Source organism: Uloborus diversus, chromosome 7, assembly GCF_026930045.1.
Source record: "Uloborus diversus isolate 005 chromosome 7, Udiv.v.3.1, whole genome shotgun sequence".
NCBI lineage: Eukaryota > Metazoa > Arthropoda > Arachnida > Araneae > Uloboridae > Uloborus > Uloborus diversus.
Genome location: NC_072737.1, coordinates 136,600,680 through 136,621,458, shown reverse-complemented (window position 1 = coordinate 136,621,458; position 20,779 = coordinate 136,600,680). Strand labels below are relative to the sequence as shown.

The window sequence follows — 20,779 nt, the reverse complement described above, 5'->3', positions numbered from 1 at the left end:
TTTACTCGTGTATAACACGACACGTATATATTGGTGTATTACACGCATGTACTCGTGAATATACTTGTAACTAAAAAAACAACCAATATATACAAGTATTAGGGTTATTTATAATGGTTTTGCATCTATTTTTAACTATGGCCACTTTACCATATGCTATGACTACTTTCCCCCACCCCATGGGGTAAAGTGGTCATAAAAACATAGGGAAAAGAAATTGCTATAAAACTACTAAAATCAATATTTTTCTTCCTAAAATTCAATGTACCGTGTTCTTCAATAATGCAATGTAAAATAACAACAAAAAAAGTTGAAGTGTTTAAAGAACTTTCTGTATTTATTATCCACCTAAGTTGAAAACATAAGATTTCATGACCACTTTACCCCAACAGACCTTATCGTCTATATTAATTTTACTTGAAAGTAAAAACAACTACTGATAAAATATTAGCCCTGTATGTTATTCAGTACATGTAAACAAAATAATACTGGAACTTATGATCTGACAAATAATATTTTTTAATGAAAATTTTGTTCAAAGCTTAGTTTGGAAGTAAATTAAATAGAAAGCCAGAACCATACAGTGCACTGCAAATTATTGCAATGTTCAATTGGTTTTTAATCCTGCTTTGTTTTGGTAAAACGTTTGCCAGGTTTTGTCTCCCTACAGAGATTGGACTGTTAGATTATGTTAGACATATATTTTAAAAATAAGAAACTTAAACATTAACGTCTATTCCCAGACCAAAGCCTATCATACTGAGAAGGATAGGAAACTCTTTGGGAGGGGCTGAAAGAATTGTGCATTAAATTTTGTTGATGTTCATTAGAAAAATAAGGACTGGAAGGAGCAGAATATCCTGATGGCCCAGGATATTGTTGCCTTGAATAAAATTCATGTTCCGGGTATCTCCTCGCCCTCCTTGAACGATCATCATAATTATCTCGATCATACATATGTCCTCTATCATTTACATTTATTCTTCCCACGAAGGAGTTCCTGTAGTTCATTAATTTCTGCCAATATGGATTTTCTTCATTAGTGGAACCATTCCTTGGATTTAATGTTAGACACTTCCCATAGAGTGAAATATTACTCATCAGTGCAATTGCATAAGGGACAGAGACAGCGTGCTTGAAGGTAATGAAGCTGAAATTTCTTCGTCGACCGTCCTTATCTTTTGGAATGATAACATTTTCCAGGGGCCCAGCCTAAAAGGATATAAATATATGTTCAGAATTCTAAAAATAATTCAACTGAAAATGTATATACAATATACGTTTATTTAGATTTTTCAATTGAAGTGAAAATCTTAGTACAGTCTAGTTCACCCCAGATGCAGTGTGGGAAATATATATTTCATTTTGAGGAGCAATTCATTAAAATTGAGTGAAGCAGTTTTACAACATTTGGTAATTTACATTTTCAACAAGAAAACAAACAAGTTTTTAAAAATGTGACATTTAATGTGTACATTCAAAAAGAAAACAATGACTTCAGTAGCAAACTTTTATCACTTATCTTTTACAAAATAGAAGAACTGGTGCAAACAGGTGGATCTACAAATCTAGGAACATTTAGGGTATAAAAATTTCAAAAATTAAATTCTTCTATTGAAAAAATTAATATCATTTGCATTTTCACCCTGTTTGTTAATAAAAGTACACAGTCATCTAAAATCATTACGAGGGTTGTCTGAAAAGTTTCCGACCTTGATATGAAGATGGCAGCACTAGTAGTTCAGAGTGAGGTGTCCTTATTTAGGCATTCTGTGGTAGCTCATAACCAAAATTGGTGCCAATTTTAGCTCAAATTGTTTTTTTTTTCTTGCCATTTTCTTTCTTTTTTTTTTTTTTTGAGTTGATGTGACAGTTTTTGTGAAAATGGAAAAAAACGAGTATCAAGCTGTCATTCGCTGCTTGTTTTTGAAGGGGAATATGTCTGCCCAGATTAAAGAGGAGTTGGACGCTGTGTATGGGGACTCTGCTCCATCATCTACCACAGTGAAATTTTGGGCAGCAGAATTTAAACGTCGCCATACCACAGGGTTTCAGCTACGGTCGCATTTTTCGCAAAATGCGAAAAACCTATTTAAATTGCGAAAATAAAACAAGGCGTTTTCCCTTTTTTGCTCAAATAAAAAAGTACAGAAATAAAGAATTTAAAAAAACAAAACTATGCATGAAGCACGATCCGAGAGATTATTAAACAAGAACAGCGATACTCAACTTAATCATATTACAATTCTTAGTTCAGAAAATGTTTCAACTACTATTAAGTTCAACAGCCAGTACTGAGTCTTTATTTGCAATCTGACCTCCTAATAAATAAATTTTTGGGCTTCATTAAATGCCGATGTTTTAGCATTTTGCTAAACGTTTTTTTCTAATTTTAGCTTTTTTGCTAAAGAAGTTTTAAACTCAGCTTAAACCCTGCCGTACCAGCTTGGATGATGATGAAAGTTCCGGCTGGCCCAAAACTGCTACCACTGACGAAAACATCACCAAAGTTCATCAGATGATGTTAGATGACCGTGGATTGAAGGTTAGGGAGATAGCAGAAGCTGTGAACATTTCCAAGGAACGTGCTTGCCACATTTTGAATGAAGAATTGAGTATGCGCAAGCTGGCTACTGTGTTTGCTTCACTTTGGACCAGATTCGGGTTCGAATGAACATTTGCAGTGCTCTGTTGGCACGATTCCGGGGCAACAAAACAGAATTTTTCTGACGACTGATCACTGTAGATTAAACTTGGATCTCCCACTACACCCCTGAAACAAAAACACAGTCAAAACAGTGGACTGCAAAGGGAGAACCAGCTCCAAAAAAGGCCAAGACAGTTCCTTCTGCAGGAAAAGTGATGGCAACAGTTTTTTGGGATAGCCATGGAAAAACATTCATAGACTATTTTGAAAAGGATAAAACCATTACAGGAGCATACTATGCCTCTCTCCTTGAGAAATTAAACTATGAAATTGAGGAAAAACGGCCTCATTTGAAAAAGAAAAACGTTCTTTTTCATCAAGACAATGCTCCAGCACACACCTCAGCTGTTTCAATGGCAAAAATCCATGAATTGAAATATGAACTGACTGAGTACCCACCCTACTCACCATATCTGGCACTAAGTGACTTTTTCTTGTTCCCTAAGCTGAAAGAAACTCTTGGGGGACAAAGATTTTCTTCAAATGAAAAGGTAATCAACTCTGTCAACAGTTATGTCGAAGGAAAAGACTCATTGTACTATCAGGATGGGTTAGAAGGATGGGAGCATCGCCGGATCAAGTGTGTGGACTTAGAAGGAGATTATGTTGAAAAATAAGTCAGCTTGAAAGGTAAAATATTGTTTTTTTCGGTAGGTCGGAAACTTTTCAGACAACCCTCGTAAGTACACTGCATCAACATCTAGTTTCTGCATTCACATTTCAAAAATATTCAGTTATTATTATTTCTTTTTGCATTGCAAAATTTTTTGATGCAATTTATGATATTGCATCATCTTTCATACATTTTGCGATTTTTCATGTGATGGGACATTGCTTATTTCCAACGCTGTAGTGATGCAACGAATATCAGCCTATCCAGACCATCAGTTGAATATGTAGTTAACTATTCGGTCCTGGTTGAATCATGTTCAAAAAATATGTTATTTTCACGCATTGAAAGTTTTATACATTTTTATTCATGCTTAATGGTTTTTTTAATTGAAATCCTGCTATACTATAGTTCTTTGCCACCTTTAAACCAAGGATATTCTATAATAAATGAGAACTAAAAATGCCTGTAGTATTACAAATCTTGACTATTTATTAACACATAAAATAGATCTATAAAATTTTCAGATAAAATCAAACAACAAAATATTTTTTTTCTGACATATTAGAAAGGTTGATACTTATTTTATCTCATGACAATGGCTTTGATATATAAAAAATTAAGTAGATAAAACGCAAGTACAAATTATGCATGAACCAAAGGTTAGTATTACACCCTTCGCCTTGAAAAAGTTCAAAATAACAGGCCATGGTAGTGAAGAGAATTACATTTCCAGAATATGCTGATAAAGACAAAGTTGACGAAATTGTCCAAATGCAGGATGGAGACAATATTCTGTCATCCAGGACATTAGGAATTACTTACATTCAACTTAAATAACTAAATAATAAACACATAAATTTTCAAAACTGAAAGAGTTCGTGTTTTGATGGATCTTATTGCCATTTGCGCGTTGCACTGCATTTCTTTGGTCAGTAAATTCATATAACCTTACACTATAGGGTAAGAAGATCATAATAACAAGCCTAACAAAGAACAAATTAAATTTAAAGCTAATCTCATGTTTCTGATAGTGTAATATTTCAAAAATACTGCAAATGATTAAAGTAGTTTTAGAAGTGTAGTTTAGCAAATTTGAAAATGGCTGTATTTATGGCCATTTTACCCCACCTGACCTTAAAGGTAACTATTAAAAATCCCCACATTGTAAATAAATAACGTCAAATCCTACTTTTAATACTTTTCTGTTTTAATTTTGCTTATTTTGAAAGTTTTCGACGACTTTAGAATAACATTCTGTTCGTTTATACCGCTCCCCCTCCCCCCCCCCCCCCCCCCCCCCAATGTCCGAACAATATAAAACACATAAAACAGTAGCAGAGATGCAATTGGTTGTTGTGGCTTTACGGTAAGAAGATTAAAATAAATCAAATGCTGATAAATTTCATTCATCAGAGAAAAATATTACGCAGTTTTAAGAGACAAATGACTTAACAAGCGACTTACTTGCAAGAAAAGTTCATATAAGAGGTCCTCAGTGACTTTATCTGATAAATTCCCGCAATATAAAGTGCGATCTTTGTCCTCCATTTGGTTAACGAATGAATGAAAATGAATAAACAATAACAATCTTAGACACAGTTACGCTGTATGTATAAATATATAACTTTACGTATACACAAAACAACAGGATAACTTGAACTCGCTTAACAACCAACAACAACAGAAAAGTACGGTGGAGAGCGCAATTCTTCTTCGGGACAGTGACGCTACTCATAGTTCTATTTTTACTCATAGGTAGCGCAAAATTTCACTTTTGTTTTACAGGAAAGATCTTTTCTCAGCTCTCATCGAATAATCGTAAGTTTTGATTACCTAATTGCATAGACTAATAATAAGAATAGACCGAGCTATGGCAACCCTTTTGCTGCTCATAAACCAAACCATGTGACTAGTGGATATCCTAGCAACAGCGGGCGTTGATCGTAGCAGACGATCGAAATAAAATAAATAAAAATTGATGGAACACGGAAGAATGATCTTTTATTGAGTCCGATTTGTACATTTGTTATTCTAAGTTGTAAATATTTTGTTAATATAGTGAGTTTTTCGTTTAGAAAGTATTGTGCATTTTCTTTAGTCAATTTCAATAACTCTCTAAGCAATTAAATATTCAAGCGCCCAAAAAGAATCGGCAAACGGTAAGATTTTTACCTACAATTTCAATTTAAGATACCAATTAGTACATTTTTCTGTTAACGCAAAATGTTTACGCCATTACGTTTACGCCAACGCTGACGTAGTAGTTCCGAATGAAATAAAAGTTACTGAAAACTGCGACCAAAAACTATTACCAGTGTCAAAATAATGAATAAAAAAAAAAAAAAAACTGTTCAATCTCTGCACTTGGAAATTTTTTTTTAATGAAAACACATTGTCTTAAAATACATGTCGAGTGTCAAACTATAGATAAAGCTGCCATCTAGCAACCATGCTGCCAAAGTCTTCGCCAAGCCCTTCCACTAGTCACGTGATACATCTATGAACCAATTTTCTTCATCAGCAAGAATGAAAAAGCTCGGTCTACTCTTATTATTAGTCTATGCCTAATTGCGTTCAAAATAAATAAATGCCAGTAGTTAAGAAATAAAACGTGCTTCTTTACGAAATGTTTCAACGTTTTTCGTCAGTCAATATCAGATGTCACTCCAATTACTATTTAGCTCTATAAGAGTACTCCTATTTCTTGCTGCGAAGATTAGCGCTCTCTACCTCGCTCAAAGATTTGCTGCCTGTCGCATCCGTTGTCTTTATTCTTTTTTCTTTTTAAAAATATAGGGTTTTTAAAAATGCCATCTGATTGATTGTAAAATGAATTCACATATTAATTTGCGTTTTGGCAGTTCTGAAAATGGCATTAGTTCTAATGATATAGAAATAGATAATAAAATTAAAACTGACATTGAACCGGCAAATCATAAGAGTCATGTGTCGTTAAATCTGCTTCGATTTGAAGTTATGCCTAAACATTTACAATTTAACCCGTTTGTGCATACTGGTTACAGACCTATTATGAATACTTGGGACTGTATTGTAAGCCTTACTTATTTACATAATGAAACCATTAATATTCTATCACATGGTAAGTCAAAAAGTGTAGTTTAATTAATATCGATCTTCGTTAATTTGAACCCATTACCGTGAAACATTTATTTGTTTTGAAATTAAATTATTTTGAAACCTAAGAATCTAGTTATAATCCTTGTATAAAAAACTAGGATTTTATTTAATAATTACAGCTTTTAAGAACTGTCAATTTCATACTATTATGGCATTCAATCAGAAGGCTGTGTTTCATTTGGTGTTATAGTTCAATGATGAAATTACCAATTGTATTCTTTCAAGCAATAACCAACCTGAAGCTTGATGCCTTTGGATTGCTTACTGCTTGTCAACATTACTGATTTGCTGTCTCTGTTACCGAGTTTTGCAATCTTAGCATGTATCATCCGTTATGACCAGACCTTATATGCAGAGATTGCAATAACACGTTAACATTGACATTTCTATCACGGCTTTGGTCTCTTCCTCCCACTATACAAATATACGAACTGGTGAATGCAAGCATTGGTTTTGCTTATATTTCTTAGATTATGCATCGGACAAAATAGTTTTTATGGTCCTCGCCCCCCCCCCCCCCCCCAACTTTTTTTGTCATGATTTTTTAGAAATTGCCTTTTTTTAAAAGTGAGTGAAGATGGATATTAATTTTTTAATTGAACAATCATTTTATAATGAAACATATTATTAATGTCACTGTGTTCTCTGTTCAGTAAAATTGTATTCGTTTTGGATCAATAACATCAGGGCCGATCCTAGGGTGTCGGCCGCCCGTGTGCAAAGACTTAATGTGCTGCCCCTCAAGAGTAATTTGCATAGTTTGACTAATCTTTAACATCTATATGAATCTTTCTTAAATTTCTATGCCAAGTTCGAATTTAAAAATAGGGGGGAGGGGGGGGGGTAACAGAAGAAGGATCTTATAAAAAGGAAGAAATTTTTTATAGTAAGAAACTCCTTAGGTACAATTTATATATTTGAAGAAAGTACAGTCGAACCTCCATATATCAAAGTAGCAAATTATCGGAAAAAAATTCGATATATAGAAATTTCGATACATTGAAACAATTTGTTTTTGATAGCAAAAATCTCTTAAAACATTAAAATTAAAGCTAATTTTCGTATATGAAACCCAATTTATAATTTATACGAGCATCAGAGTAAATGAAAGTTAAGAATTAAAAAATTAACATAAATTACATTTTTGCCCCTTCATACATCTTCATTCTTCTGCAATTCAACTTGATCCGCAACATTAGGGTATTCTCGTTTTGACAACGTAATCGAGAGAAAAGTAAAAAAAAACAATCTACTTAACCTGAATGATTTTTACTGAAGCTGAAAAGACTCAAAATGATAATCAACAGACAAAAGGGATAACTTGAAACTGATTTTTCAGTGTTACTGGTTACAACTCAGATTTTAAATGAACTTGACGGAATTTAAGAACTCCAGAACGGAACAACGACCTATCTTCACACCCCTCAACCCCAGATTCCTTATGAGTTTCATAGCAACCTTTAGTGAACATACTACTACTTTCATTTTTCATGAGACAAACAGTCTAATGTGAAAAAAAAATCTACGAATGTCTCGAGAGAAATTTTGATATATAGAGATGTTTTCGATACATAGTAAACAAATTTTCTATGTAATGAACATGGAAATGTGCTGGGATTTCGATACATAGAAAATTTTGGTATGTGGAAGTTAGATACATGGAGGTTCGACTGTAAAAGATACCAAAATTTACTAGTCGTAAAGACGCATTTTATAGTCTTTTTTCGGTGACATCAGAGAAGGGACAGAGGAAGGGGAAGCGTTGGGGGGAGGTGTCAGGGATTCAGGGAAGGAGGATTGCTCCAAGAAAATTATCGAAATTGGCGTATGAAAAATATTTTTAGTTAATCTTTAGTTGTGTTTGGTTGCAAGGACAAAAATGTCAAGTATATTCAAGGTGCGTGGATAAATTTTCGAAATTGACGTCAAATATCGCAATTTTAGGAACTTTTTCGAGACTTTAGGTGAAAGTAATGTTGCAGTTCTTTCCTAAAATTCTTTCAAAATTGAAATCAAATTGAAGCTATTTTTAAAGACCGTAGCTTAGGAAGGATCGGTGTTCTTCCCGAAAAATCTCCGAAACAGAAATTTTAAACCCACAATTTTGGGTTACCTTTGTTGACGTTGCAAGAGGGAGGGAGATTCAATCGTCTCCCATCGAAAGATTTCGAAATATAAGTTTAAAACCAAAATTTAGGCCGTCTTTGGTGACGGTAAGGGATCTGGCGGCTATCCTCCAATAATTTCTCGGCACTATTTTTTTAAAGACCTGTTTTTGGCTAGATTAGAAAACAACAGGGGAAACGTGAAAATATTTCGAACCAAAATATTTTTCGGAACTAAAATCCATTATAGGCTATTTTTGGGAAGGAAGGATTTTGGAGTTCTTCAGCGGATATTTCTAAAATCGCAATTTTATATCACCTTTGGTGACGTTAACAAAACTAAGAAGCTTCTACAACGGATCTTTCGGATATTTTTCAACATTAATGTCTGAAAAATATAACTATAGACTTTTGTCCACCTCACCTTGACGATTGATGGATATTCCTTAGCTCCGTAAAAAGTTGCATAAGCCTGGCAGTTCTCCTCCGGAATTCTTTAGAAATGTAAGTCCCAAAATGGTACTTTAAGCATTGTTTGATAACGATGGGACTAAGAGCGGGCGAGGTTCAGTGTGCCCTCACGAACTGCGTTTTTGAAACAATAGTCAATTTCAGGCTAGTTTAGGCAGGAAGCTGTGGCTCCACGGAACCGTCCAAAAACGAAATTTTCAGGTATAGTGATTGCGTTGGAGAAAAGGGGGATCCGGGGTCTTTCCCCAAAAGTTCTTGAAACTGATGTTTGAAAAACGCAATTTTAGTTTGTTTTTCAATACGTTAAGTGAGAGGGGGTGGAATTAGGGGCTTCTCTAAAGACGCTAATTGAGACTATCTTTGGTAGTAATGTTTGCAAATGGATTTCGGGGTCCTCCACTGCAAAAATTTCGAAAAATGCCAAAGCAATTTTATATGATGTTTGATGATAGCAAGAGCAATCCAAAAACACGTTTTGGATTTTGAAGTCAACATTTTTAGGCTATGTTTGATTAAGTTAAGGTGGAAGAGGTGACTCAGAGACTTATTTGGGTCCTTAAGATCAAAGGTTCAACCAGCGAAATTTTACGAAAGTAAAGTCCTAGAAACGCAATTTTAAGCCTTCTTTAGTTTCGTCAAGGAGGACATGGCATCCTTTTGGATCTTCGTTATGGAGCCACATTTAAATTCGCTTCCCGGGGCAAGGGCCCTGTTCTCCTACCTGATCTGAAACCGGGCAGATCATTCAAGATTTTAATCAGAAAAAATTGTCGTAAAGGGAGAAAAGTACAACATTTTAGTTCGTCATTCATATATGTTACTCTCAAGAGGGAGTCGTAATTTTTCACTTTCTCTCCACGCCTCCACGATTGTTAAACACAGAGTTTGTTGTTTGAAATGCTAGCGTGAGAATCTAATCAGTAGTTTTTTTTTTTTTTAATAAATAAAATATGTCTTCATTCATGAAATACACCGCCAGCTCAGTCATTTCCAGCCGAGGACTACAGTTTCGTGCTTATTAGCACTCATCAGCCTGGCATAGGAAAGTGACTGAGCCGGAGATGGGGAACCTCTTAAGGAAGCCAAGAGTGCCAAACAAACTGCTAGCTAATATAGAATTAACACAGATCAGACGAGTGACCGAAGCAATGATTCGGTTCAACTCGTAGATTGAAGGTTGTATTTCATGTATTTCTACTTTAGCCCTGGCTAATTGGGCGGTAATTTACTGAATATATGTCTTCATTGTTTAGGTCTATAAAAGCTTGGGGGTAAACATTAGTGGCCGCCCTCGGTGCTCCTTTTAGACAACACCATTTCATGTTTCAGAAGGGGACCTTTCCCCTCCCCTTTATCCATGCCTGATTACCCATTCTGTCACAAACTTTGCAACCAAATGAAGCATGTTGTTAAGAGTAGATATCAATGGACAATGAACCAACACAATGTTCCCTAACATTCTACTTTTCTTAAACTATGCTATGCTGTCGGGAAATCGACACATACTTTGACAATTGAACATTTAAAAATCAGCATATTTATTCCACTTATTATAAGTTATCTTGTGAGAAATTCTTGAGGAATTTTGCTTGATTATAAGAACTATATGATGCGACCTGCGGCCGCCCTTGTGCGGCGCACACTCTGCACACCTGCTAGGATCGGCCCTGAATATCATTAAATTTTGTTAAGTGATTGATTTTTAACGGCAAATCTTCTGGAAAACATTTCTGATTGACAATTAGGTTATGATTAATTTTTTAAAAAAAATATTTGAATTCATAAGACTTTGCTTTAATTAGATTACTGTGGGGAATTCATGGCTTTTTTATTTAAATTTACCACTCATTCAAAATTGAATTTCTTATATTACTTTTTAATTTTAAGGTTTACCTCTTCTTTATGCCATTTGGAGCCTGCCAGGTTTGTTGCCTTGGAATGAAATGCCACTGCCAATATTACCTTATTTTCATGCTGCAGCAACCGTCTGTCCCTGGCTTGGTAGTTCTATTTATCATTTGTTCATGAATCATCATTCTGGGTTCCCTACTTATGAACGTCTTTTGCAATGGGACGTTGCAGGTGTTTGGGTTACTCAAAGCTGTGGTAAGGTTTTTTGAAAGATTCTAGAAAAAATATCTTTTATTGTTTTAAAGTGAAATTTATTATTTTTATTAATTACTTTTCCATTAATGGTTCCTTGTTTAATTGATGATTTTTTTTCTTCTTTTTAATGATTTTAATTTGTTTATCTCTGTTGTGGACTAAACATTTGTAGTTGGCAACACTCGACAACTTTAATTTATAAATTCTAGGGTTGCTATGACTTGTTGATACCGCCAATTGCTTTTAGAGACTTTTCTATTGTCACCAAGTAAACAGATCGCCAAACCTGAAATGGAAAAATACCTTATTGTAAAACAAAATCATGATGCATAAAAATTGAGCATAACTTCTAGCAACTCTGAAATGGTGATGTTCTATGTAACACATAAATACCTTTGTGCTTGAAAATTAAATTAAATTACCAACGTTTTAATGCGCAATAATTGCAAAATACTGTAGACACGTGTTTCGGGGATACTCTTTTTTCAATGCAAATAACCTTAAAACACATGTCTGCAGTAATTTGCAATTTTTTTGCATTAAAAAGTTGGTAATTCATTCATTTAATCTTTGTACGGTTGACTTTTTAATATTATGATCTTGTTAGAATTTGCACACTTGTATTATCTTTGACTTGATTTTATGTTTTTAGCTTCTAAGTATATTTTAGTAATTAAAATAATATTTGGAGATTTTTACAAACAGTAAACTCCTAATTGCCCACAATCTTTCACACTTTCAAAAAGGAACAAACTTTTTTTGGGCAGTAATTAACTGAATGTTGCTAAATCCCCTCATTTCAACTTAAAAAGTGCTTAAACACAGTTTGGACATTTATTTGTTTCTTTCTTAATTTCTTCTTCCAATGATATTAAACTTTCTAAGGTCTGGGAAACCAGACTAGTTGAAGCCTGATTTAACTACTACACTAGTTATTGCTTTAGATGTACACAACTTATTCAGGGGTCTGGCCAGAGGATATTTGGGTCCGTTAACGGACCCTTCACAAAAATCCGATCAACCAAAACGGACCTTTCACAAAATCCCGATCAAACAAAACGGACCTTTCACAAAATCCCGATCTTACAAAACGGACCCTTCACAAAATTCTGATAAACAAGATCGGATCTGTCACAAATTGTTTATTTAAAGAGCAAATCTGAAAGCAAAATAACGCATATTTCTGTGTATAAACCGATAATTTCTGGAACCTTTTTTTAAGTCAAAATAGAGGGATCAGCTTATACAAAATTGGCTAATTTTGAAAAAAAAAAAAAAAAAAATCGGCACTCTTGCGATGTTCCGATGCTACTGCAAGCGATAAATAATTGCTACTGCCAAATAAATATAGTGGTTGTTTGTTTTATCACAGCTAATTAACAGCGGTGTTGTTGTAAACTTTTCTGAAAAGGCATTGGTAAGCACTTTTCCTCCGCTTATGATTTAATAAACAATAATAATATATATCTGCAAAATGAACTTAGAACTGCAAAGGGATAGTAAGGGTGAGGAAAAAATATGATCGCTTCAGATAGGGTTACCAACTTCAAAACTATCACCACTTAGCGTCTGGCGTTGAACCTTTATAATGAGATTAGAAAATATTCTCATCATTTTGTGGGCTTGTCAATATTTGCGTTTTTACAGTGTGGTGCAATGTTCAATTGTTATTTTGGGAGAAAATTATATGGGTTTTGATTTTTCGATGCTAACAAGGATGATTAACTTTAAGTAAACTCTTTTAATTACCGTTTTTTTTCTTTAGATGTCTACATTTTGAAAAATGCAATCTTTTAACATCCGATATGAGAATCATATTTTGTTCTTTTTTCAAGCTAACTTCGCTTTATTAGGATTCAAATAAATGAAAAGTCTCTTTTTTATTTCTGTTAGAACTCTCATTTCAAGTTTTTAAAGCAAAATTCCATTTTCTGTTATGAGTCAAAAATTAAAATGCTGAATAGATGGTTTATTTTATTTTATTATTATTTTTTTGGGGGGTCAACTGTGTTCACAGATATTAATGATATGTTATCATAGGACTCTAAAATGCAATTTTAAAATAATTTTATCAAAAATATTTCTTTTACAAGCCGTTTTTATACTTTTGATGCCTTCACTTTGAGAATTGCGATCTCTTTGCATCCGCTATGGGAATCCGATTTTTCGAATTTTTGATGATTATTACGCTTTGTTAAGAGGTAAACAATTGAAATATCTTTTTTTTTTTTTGTTAAAATCACGGAATTTAAAAGTTAGAAACGAAATTTCGTGCTTTTTAAGAGTGTCTTGGGTCAAAAAGTTGAATGCTGAACCCTATTCTGAATTTTGTTTTATTTATTTATATTTTTGTTACAATTATTTTAAATACTGTACAGAAATATATCTAGTATAATTTAACATAATGCAGAATGGTAGATAAATATTGATACTTGAAAGAGCGATGCCCCCCCCCCCCCCCGCCAAATATCAGAAAGAAAAATCCAGAATGATTTTCTCGTCATAGAAGAAGAAAACACTCAACTTTAAGTTTAATTGATGCAGTTTGTGCCATCTCTAAATTCTAAAATTTCGTTTTAACAAAAAAAAAAAAAAAAAATTTTTTTTTTTTTTGCGAAATTTTTTGATTTTTCACAAAATTAATTCATTTTTCACAAAATTATTTGATTTTTCACAAAAAACGGACCCTGTGAAAAATCCTGGACAGACCCCTGTTATTGGGTTTTTTAGATCTAAACTGTTAAACAAGGGACCAAACCAGTTTCATTTGAAAAAATTGTTCTCCCCTGTATGTTTTTGGTGTAACTTAGCTTGATACATTGGAGTAAATTTTCTTTGCAGTATATTCACTTTGCGTGTGTGTGTGTGTGTGTAATTTGTTTGCAATAATAATGATGAATCCTTTTTTAAGCTTTTACATACAGTTATCGTTCTTAGCTATAGTTTAAACATATGTAAGTGTAAATTGAATTTTTAAGCTATTGGATACACAGTAGTATTGTTTTTGTGTGTGTGTGGTGTGTGTTATCCACAGTTACCGTCCCACCCTATTCCATGCATAATTGGAAGTTTACTGTATCTCCTTTAAAAAAGTGAACCCAGAATTTTGAAGATTTGATTCTTTATGGTTTTTTTTTCATGTTGGAAAATTATGCTGTTGTGAAACATCATGCTTTGTTTTTCTTTTTCCATTATTACAGTGAAACCTTCGAATAGCAGACAGTCAAGGGACTAGAAGTTTTGTCCGTTATTGGGAGGTGTCCGCTATTAGGAGGAACTATTTAATTTACCTTTTTCAAAATGGGCTGTTGTTCCCTTTGTAGAGCACAATCGAAACAAATGCGAAAGGTTTACTACATTTTACGTCAAGTATAATTAATCTGTTTTTTTCTTAATAAAGGTATACTGACAGCACACACTTGTCTTAAAAAGCATTTAATCAATTAAAGTAATGAGTTAAAACAGTTTGACATCTCTTTTTTGCATTACCAACGGCGGCGATTCGGCGGAGCAACCCCCCCTCCCCCCACATACACTTTTTATGGTTAATTTATTTATTTTATCTCGAGTGTCACTATTGCATGATTGACAGTTGGCAATATGACCTTGAATATGAGCAAATCTTTTTCATGTCTAAAAATTAAACAACCCAACGAAACGACGACGCCATAAAGCCGACTACTACCGGCGCCGGTCTGCTCAATTGCATCTCCTGAGAGCCCCAGTTAGAAAAAACGCCCAGTTTCCTCTTTTTTATCTTAACTTTTGAATAGTTATTGTGCACAAAATTCATTAAAATCTTAAGAAAAACGTACGTTAATTGTTAGACTGACATCAGTTTTCACTTATCTGCTTCAATACTCTCAAAACTAGCCGTTACAAAATGGACTTTTATTTTCTTTTTCATTTTTTGCTGCCCGCGCCTTTTAGTTTTTTTTCCTGACCTCAACTTTTAAGCCCCAATCGCTGCCTCTGCCCATTACCACCCTTTTAATTCCAAGAAACAGTGATAAGGAAATGACGGGGGGGGGGGGGATATCAGTTGTGGAGGATGAAAAGCTTTGTAAGGCAAGCAGTTACCAATATATTCTGTGAAAAGAAAAAAAAACGGAAGTGCTATGATCGCAAGGGAAATTTTTTGTGAAATAACTGTCTGTTATTCGGAGTGTCCATTATTCAGAGTGAATTACTTGGAATGGCCTATATTGAGGGACTGGGACTTGCAAAAATGTCCGTTAATTAGAGGTGTCCGTTATTCGGGAGTGTCCGTTAAGGGAGGTTTCACTGTATAATTATTATGGAAATCACTATTGTTATTATTTTGAGACTGTTGTTATGCTCTGATTTTAATGTTTACTTCTAAGATATATTGTAACTTAAAATTAACTTATTTTGTTATTTCTTTTAAATTTGTGTTGGTTGTTCTTGAAAAAAATTACACCCTTTTGTAGCATTCTCATTGGAGACTAAAATGGGACTTTTTGCTACTAATATCAATCTAATGCAAATGTTTTCACTAAAAATATATGCAAATGCTACAAATTTTGGCCACTTGGAGAAAGAGGTGACTTTTTTGAATGGAAAAAGTGTACCCACATGTTTTGCTTTTTATTTTCGACAATGCTGTCCCTTAGTGTTCACTCTAGAGGAAAAAAGGGCAGGGTGCTGGTTTATAAAAGGGGCCCTGTTATAATAAAAAGGGCACTATTCAATGCGGTGCACCCCCCCCCCCCCCCACCAAAGGGCAATGACGCACCCACTGAAAAAGTACTTAGCGCCCCCCCCCCCCCTCTTCGATAGCCACCACTGACTTCAGAATTAAATATAGTGATATTATCTAGAGTCACTTGTCTTTAAAAAAGGGTTCGCTTGACTAAACACATTTTCCCCACTCCCTGAGGAGCATTTAGCTAATGCTGAAATTTGGCTTTTAGGTGTTTTTCAACATTATTTTGGGCTATAAATTTGACTAGTTATTGCGTAAGAGTAAAAACTCTAGACATTTCAAACTCCTTATAATCACAATGTAAGAAGAACAGTATTTAATTACGAATCCCACCTTCCTAGATAAAAATACTTCCTAGTAATCTGCATTATACCATGAAATATTTTAGTAGACATCAAGATCATGATGAATGTAAATTAAACTTTTTAAAAAATATTGCATTTCAAGCTAAACATTAAATTAAAATACCGTGAGCTCATTTGTTTAAATTTAGTATTTTTTTTGCAAAAAATCAGTGATAAGCAATGAGGAAATAATGATTAAAATCCTATTTGCAATAATTAATAGGCAAGACTAAAAGCAGAAACAATTATTTTTTTAGTATTTAAAATTAAAACAAATATGCTAATTAAAGTTACACATGTTAAAATATACATTCCAATTGTTAAAAAAACTGAAATACTTACAAGATGCAACGGATTGAAATCTCAAACACTGGAAGTAATTTTTCATACAACATCCCAAAAATAGTGTTATGATTTATTGAAATAAAATATAAAAAGAGCTAATTTTGGGTTGCATATGTCAAAAAAACTTCCGATTGTCAAATATATTACAATATTTACCAGATGGAAAAGGATTGAAATCTGAAAGATGAGAAGCGAGTTTCCGCAAAATGTGAGTTCAGTGTTGGCATGGTTTCAAAAATAAAGTACTTTTTAAAAATAAAACATAAAATACGCTAATATAAGTCAGCATTTGTCAAAATAATTTCCGACTGTCAAAAATATTAAAATATTTACAAGATGCAAAAGGATTAACATCTCAAGCGCGGTGGACGATTTTGTGCGATGCACATGTTAAGCATATTGATACATGTTAAGAAAATTGAAAATTGCATTGATGAAATGTTTTAAAAGAAAGCACAATTCAACGAATGCCTAAGGAATTCAAGCACTAGATAAGCTTTCATATCTCTTTCAATTACTTAAAAATGAACTTTTTTCCTAAGCCCTGTTCAAGTTTTATGAAGAGCATACCAACCCTTCTTCTGTTCTATTTTGCAGAAGAAAAAATGCCTGAAACATCACTAACTTTATACTTTATCTGCTGGCATCTATAGTCTTTTTCTTCCAACTCTTGAAATTTCCTTTTAGCAGAAGGCACATGTTGTTTGCATTCTCACTCAGACTTTTTCCAACTACCCTTTCTACTTTTCCTGGAACGGACATCCCCTGATCCTGCAGCAGAAAATACTATGAAATGTTTACTCTCATTGTTGATTCTCAGAAGGTCGAAGATGGAGCTTGAATGAAACAATATCTCCCTCCCCCCTTCACAGATGACTGGACCCCTTCCCACACCCTTTGAAGCCTCCCTGGAAAAAAGGAAGAACTTGCTTTTGTACCCAACTGATAAGTCTGTCTGAATTTTTAGAATCTCATTTACTCTCTTTGCCTAGGTGTTTGCTTCTCCTTTTATTTATGGGGCCGTTTTCAGGATGAAATTCTGGGGACAATGACAATACTTGGACGTTTTTGTGACCGATTGCTGGGCAAATGAAATCGCTGGATATCATGGGATCCGATAAGATGCTTGTGATATCTTTTTAAAAACACAGGGAGCAATTCCTTATTTTTGAAAAGCGCAGGGCGCATTTTGTGCACTAAATGAAGGGCAGGGCGCATTCTGCAGATATGAAAAAGGGCAGGGTGCTGCGTCCTTCAAAAACGGCCTAGCGGGAACACTACTGTCCCTAACCAAAAGGAATCATGAATTACATACATTTTGTTTGCAAAATTCTGTAACATTTTTGTTTTTAAAAAAATATCAACTAAATTTTTTTGTTTCCTTTTTTTATTTTCCTTATGAATATTGTTTTTTGTTTTACTGCGGATTTCTGCTTTAGGATTCCTAATGTCTACTATGTTTCGCTAGTAGGAGTCATTACAGTACCTTTGTATTTTCATGTTTCAATTTAATATTAGAATTATGGTGATCTTTGTATACCTAGAAATAAGGCGGGGTTATTTTGACCCCAGAGAAGAAATCTGTATAGTTCCCCTTTTTAAGGTTCAGTATTTGAAAAATGAATTTATTTAGCATAAATGCAGCCTTTTTAAATAATGCGGAGATTTTAAGGATGTATTAGGAAGCCTTTTAAGTATCCTTTAGAGCCTCGTTTTACGGAAATGCCGCGTAAATTGAGACCTAATACTAGTGTTAAAATAAGGGTTTGGTTCCGTAGATAACAAAATACTTCATTCTAGTGATGACTAATTGTGTAATAAGTGTAATGTGTACTTATATCGACTTTTATGCACAACATGCATAAAGAAAGCATAAATTAATTTCATGTCCTGTTTATAAAGAGGAGCTGGCTGTGGTAATCTTTTGGCAGTCATTAAGAATTTTTCTCTTTAATTCTTTGCAGAGCATTAACGCACCCATGATCACTTGCATCATTTCCATGATAGAATCTTTCTTTACTAACAAATCAGAAAGATCATTTCTATTGTCTAGGAATGACACACAATTTTCAATGTGAACTTTTTTGGTTGTGCATCACCAACATCGATATCTTCATTGGTTTTGGCCTCTTTTGTCACTCCTAAAAGCTCTTCTTACAGTGAGTTCTGAATTGTGTGAGTTTAATAACTTTACTTCTAGAAAGAACTCTGGAACCAATCGCATAAAATGTCTCCAGTGGCCCAAGCTCGATTATTAGCACGCCAAAATGTAGTTGATTAAGCGTAATTTTCAATCTTTAGGTGTTTGGATTTTGAAAGAGGAGACATTGCCCATCCCCGTAAAACCGAAACTTATCGCGTAAAATAAAATATGGGTGTCAAATCTTAAACCGTATATAATCAAAACCACGTAAAATAAACCCGCGTAAAACGAGGTTCTACTGTACCTATAAAGACACTTTGTTTTTATAAAAACATGGGAAAAATTGTGTAATTAATATGTATTATGGAATAATTTAAGTAAAATAACTATGTACAATAAATTTTCCTTTTAATGAGATTTATTTATGAAGAGTAAATATGTTTATTTTTTGTTCTCTGTCGGAGAAAAGTCCTATGAACTTCATTGTTTGTTTCCGCTTTTTTTTTTTAAATTGTGGAAGCATTATTCTGTGTATTATAATAAGGCTCCTTACTTTCTATCTTATAATTTAAATATTTACTGTAACTTATACCATTTTCAATATTTTTAGGTGGATTTACATCTGTCTTTGTTGGTACCATCTGTTTGCCTTGGCCTATAAGATATACTTTGTTACTTATATATTCAACATTTGCTTTAAAAGCTTTACATGCTGCAGTATTTGCAGTTGGACCGTGGGAACGGAGAATTAGTTTTGCTGCAATGTTCATCATGCGCTTGTGTATCTTGTGTGTTAGATATACATCTTATGGTGGTGGACATCCTGAGGTAATGTTTTTAAGTAGTTTGTTACACTATGTAGATCTATTTGCAAATATGCAGGGTGTTCCGTTTTAGCCTGCAAGACCTCTATGTTTGCAACAGTTAGTCCTAGATGTATAATTCCAACTGCAAAAATGTTCAAAATCAGATGCAGAGTTAAGATATTGAAAGTTTGAAATAAAAATAAAAATGAGTCGAAAAACACAAAATTTAACCTTTTATACGGGCCCCAGGTGCCCTAACTTATATTTAGGGAAATAATCTCCATTGAGAAATAATTTCAACCCAAAAAGTTTAAAATTAGTACGATCAATATTCACCGAGATATGAAACACAGTGTTTAGTGACTTACACCACTTTACACTCGCCGTCAGTAACAGCTTTTAGGCGAAATATAGTAGTTAACAAGTGTTTAAAATTATATATGTGCATAAAGTGTGGTTTTTCAAATTGTTCCAGGTTTCACAGTGTGTTTTTGCGTATCAGGGCATAACATTTGCATTTATTTTTGAATAGCAATGAAATATATAAATACTTTGTTTTTTTACTTCGACAACCTGTCATGCTTCCAAAAGGGCGATAAGTTCCAATCTCATCTCCTGTATGATCCCTTAAATTTTTGAACTGGAATATCTCTTTGAGTTTTGGTCGCACGAATGTCAAGTTTTTTGTGTCGGTAATAGTTTTAAATGAAGATTATTTCTCTAAATATAAGTTAGAGGACCTGGGGCCCGTATAAAAAGTTAAATTTTGTATTTTTTTACTCATTTTTATTTTTGCTTCAAACTTTCAATATCTTAACTCCGCATCTGATTTAGAACATTTTTGCAATTGGAAGTATGCGTCTTGGACTAACTGTTGCAAAAATAAAGATATTGCAGGTTAAAACGGAACACACTGTGTGTGTGTGTGTGTATATATATAATATGGGGTCATTTAAAAAGTCTCAGCGGTTTCTTGGCACTAGATGGCATTGACATATATGCATCAAGCAACACTAATCCAATAGTGTCAGATAAATATTTGTTCGTAAATTGATATTTCAGACTATTTAAAAAAAAAAAAAAATTGTGCACATTTATGTAATTTATCAATTGTACAAAAAGTTATATTGATTTGAAAATAAGTGAAATATCTGAAGAAATAAAATATGTAATGCTTTTTTGCTATATATCACTAAAAGGGTAAAAATGCTACAAAAATGATCTGAAAAATTTGTTAAGTATGATGAGAATGCTGTGAGTGTGCTTATTTTTTTT

At 33.6% G+C, this 20,779-nt stretch overlaps 1 protein-coding gene across 1 annotated transcript in view; it reads left to right on the top strand.

Annotated features, from left to right (window-relative positions):
• Nucleotides 1-6,149: 6,149 nt before the first annotated feature.
• The window catches only part of LOC129226904 (progestin and adipoQ receptor family member 4-like), a 36,380-nt gene continuing 21,750 nt past the window's right edge, over nucleotides 6,150-20,779 (top strand). Inside the window, exons 1-3 of the mRNA XM_054861534.1 lie at nucleotides 6,150-6,420; nucleotides 10,922-11,140; nucleotides 19,309-19,526. Of these exons, the coding sequence (XP_054717509.1) occupies nucleotides 6,150-6,420; nucleotides 10,922-11,140; nucleotides 19,309-19,526 (708 nt within the window). The remainder of the gene's footprint in view (nucleotides 6,421-10,921; nucleotides 11,141-19,308; nucleotides 19,527-20,779) is intronic.